At 56.3% G+C, this 2,721-nt stretch overlaps 1 protein-coding gene across 1 annotated transcript in view; it reads right to left on the bottom strand.

Moving 5' to 3' along the window:
• Positions 1–2,115, bottom strand: part of PLEKHA4 (pleckstrin homology domain containing, family A (phosphoinositide binding specific) member 4) — a 31,492-nt gene extending 29,377 nt beyond the window's left edge. Inside the window, exons 1-2 of the mRNA XM_011946535.1 lie at positions 1,570–2,115; positions 1,026–1,115 (exon numbers count right to left, since the gene is read on the bottom strand). Coding sequence (XP_011801925.1) covers positions 1,026–1,109 — 84 coding nt within the window. The 5' untranslated portion in view covers positions 1,110–1,115; positions 1,570–2,115. The remainder of the gene's footprint in view (positions 1–1,025; positions 1,116–1,569) is intronic.
• Between the last annotated feature and the right edge of the window lie 606 nt (positions 2,116–2,721).

Genomic DNA, 2,721 nt, shown 5'->3' with positions numbered 1-2,721 from the left:
TTGGTCAGGCTGGTCTCGAACTCCTGATCTCAGGTGATCCACCTGCCTCAGACTCTTAAAGTGCTGGGATTAGAGGCATGAGCCACTGCGTCGGGGTCGGGCTGAGACTCTCTTTTTGATGGGCGGAGGGAGGTGTTCAGAGGCAAGGAAGAGGCTGTAGGGAAGCAATTTCTTGATCCAGGGTCCACTGCCAAGAAGCAGATGCCCTTGGCTAGAGCTGTAGTAGGGGCTTTTGGGATCTGAACTGGGACTATGGGCTGGGAGGTCCCCATAATCAGGGGAAACGCTCATGCTGAGTCCCCGGTGAATCAAAGGATGCCCTGGTGCCCTGCGGTCACACCCCTTAGCAACCAAGTCCAAGGAGAGGAAGCCTCAAATCCCTCCATCCTGCCCGGATGGAGCCTCGTCTCCCGATGCCCACAGATATCTCAGGCATCCTTAGCCAGGTCCCCACAATATGCCCTTCCTGGGAAGCGGTGGTACTGACCCAGGCTGAGTCAGATCTCTGGGCTCCAAACACAGGAAAGGACATGTGTGGAACGGCAGGAGGAAAAAGAAATGAATGTCTCCCTAAGCTTTTGGCCAGGATGCCGATTTGGGATGCAAGGATCTGGGGGCCCCTTGGGTCTTACTGTCAGAGAAGGGTCTTTCCTTATAGGATTTCATTAGTGGATAGACTGGATGGCAAGAGATAGGATAGCAAGTTCTAGCACTAATCAAGAGCAGCCCACGACTTCTGAGAACTCGAGGGGCCTCATGGCTGGGGAGCGGCTTTATCTTAGCAACCAGGGTCAAGGGAGGTTGTTACTCTGGTTTAGAATTAGGAAAATACAAAGGGTGGGGACAGAGCTGGGAGTGCCTCTGAATTCCTAGCTGCGGCTGGTAGGCAATTTGGGACCTTACTATGTCTGGCAGACCCCGTTGCTAAGGATCCTTGTCCTTAACAACCAGAGTCCTTGGGGAAACAGTGGGATGGGCGGCCCAGAGCCCCACCTTCCTCCCCATCCCCGCCAGGAAGCTCAAACCTTGGGGCTCAGGCTGCTGAGTGAGGAGATGGTGGAGGCGCTGCTGGCCAGGCTCAGGCTGCTGCGAGGTCGGCTCCCCTCCATCAAGGGCTGGGGAGAGAAAGAAAGGGGCTGTGTCTCCGCAGTGACGGGTGCGGGACAGAGATGGGGTCAGGGGCTTGGAGGTCTGAGGAGGCTGCAGAGAAAGAGCCTGTTGTTTCGGGACTGAGGGGCTGGGGGAGGCCATGGCCCGTGACCACATACCAAGAGTGGTGCCAAGAGAGGTAGGCGGCCCTGGCAGCTGCGGGAGGGGGCAGCTGTCTGCAGCCCAGGCCAGAGAATAGGGAATCCTTTATTCCTCCCCACTGCACTCAGGCCAGGAATTTGACCCTCTCTGAGCTTAAGGACCCCCCATTCCCTGCCTCCTTCCTGCTGCCCCAGGCTACCTGTCTCCCGCCCTCCCACACGCACCCCCAAAGCATCCCTGCCAACTCCCCAAGCCAAGCACTGCAGCAGCAGGAATGTGCACCCAGAGAGCCCCTCCCAGCCCAGCCAAGGAACTTACCCAGCTCTAGGGTCCCAATGACAGGGGGCAAGAGGACGGTGTGGGTGCTGCGGCACCCAGGCAGTCTCTCGCCTCCTTTGTCTCTTAGCTGCTGTCTCTCATAGTTCTCAATCTCTCTCCTCACCTGCTCACTTTTTGTCTCTTTGTCTCCCGTCTCTTATGCTCTCTCTCTGTTTTACACTGTCTCTCTCACCAGTCTCACTTTCTGTGTCTCTCCTCTCTCTGATCTCTGTCTCTTCCAGTCTCTCTCTCACTCATTCTCACCCTCTATCTCTCTCTCCAATCTTTCTGTTTCTGTCCAAATCTTTTATTGACAGACTCCCAGGGTCTCTTCTTTAAGTCTCTATCTCATTTGCATGCTCTCTCTCTCTCTGTGTCATTCCATGCCCTCTCTCGTTCACACTCAGTCTCTTCCTCTTTCCGTCTCTCTCTCTGACTCTCCACGTCTGCCGTTTCCTCCCCTTTCTCTTTCCGATTTCCCTTCTCACTTTCTCCCTTCCTCCCTCTCCCAGTTTCTCTTTCCTCTCTGCTGGTCTTTCCCTGCCTCTGCCAGCCGCCCACGCTGCTGTTCTCCCCTCCCAATCCCGGCCGTCCCCGCCCCTTCTGGCCTCCCCACTACAGCCTGACCCCTGGCTCAGCTGCCCCTACAGCTGAGGGGAGGGGCTTGGGTCCCCCAATTCCTAGGTCCCCTAAGGACCAAGGTTGGGGCTTCTCAGTGTTTGGAGAGTTGGACCTGAGGCCTGCACTCCAGAGCCCCCGTGGGTTTGCTGCTGTGGTTGGGGGCCTGGGCCACTGGTGTCCTAAACGGAGGAGGTTTGTGTCTTGCAAGGGGTGGGGACTCAGACTTCCAAAGCCCTGGAGGGAATGGGTTAGGGATCCAGACTCCTGGGTGCCCCAGAAGGTCTGAGCTAGGAGTCAGGACTCCTGAGTTGTGAATGAGCTGGGGGTCTGGAAACATGGCTGTGATTGGAAGGGGCCAGGGATGGACTGTCCAGGTCCCCTAGGGAGAAAAGCCCATGGTCCCACTAGGGCAGGGTGAAATGGAGAGTTCCAAACCTCCACCTCAGATCCAGGTGAGAATTCTCTTCTAGACTTGAGGACAACTTCCTCAGGAGAGAGACATGGTTCCTTGGTATATTTTGAGGAAGAAGA

This window comes from Colobus angolensis, unplaced genomic scaffold (assembly GCF_000951035.1).
Source record: "Colobus angolensis palliatus isolate OR3802 unplaced genomic scaffold, Cang.pa_1.0 Scaffold25, whole genome shotgun sequence".
NCBI classification, from domain to species: domain Eukaryota; kingdom Metazoa; phylum Chordata; class Mammalia; order Primates; family Cercopithecidae; genus Colobus; species Colobus angolensis.
This window is presented reverse-complemented; position numbering and strand designations above follow the sequence as displayed.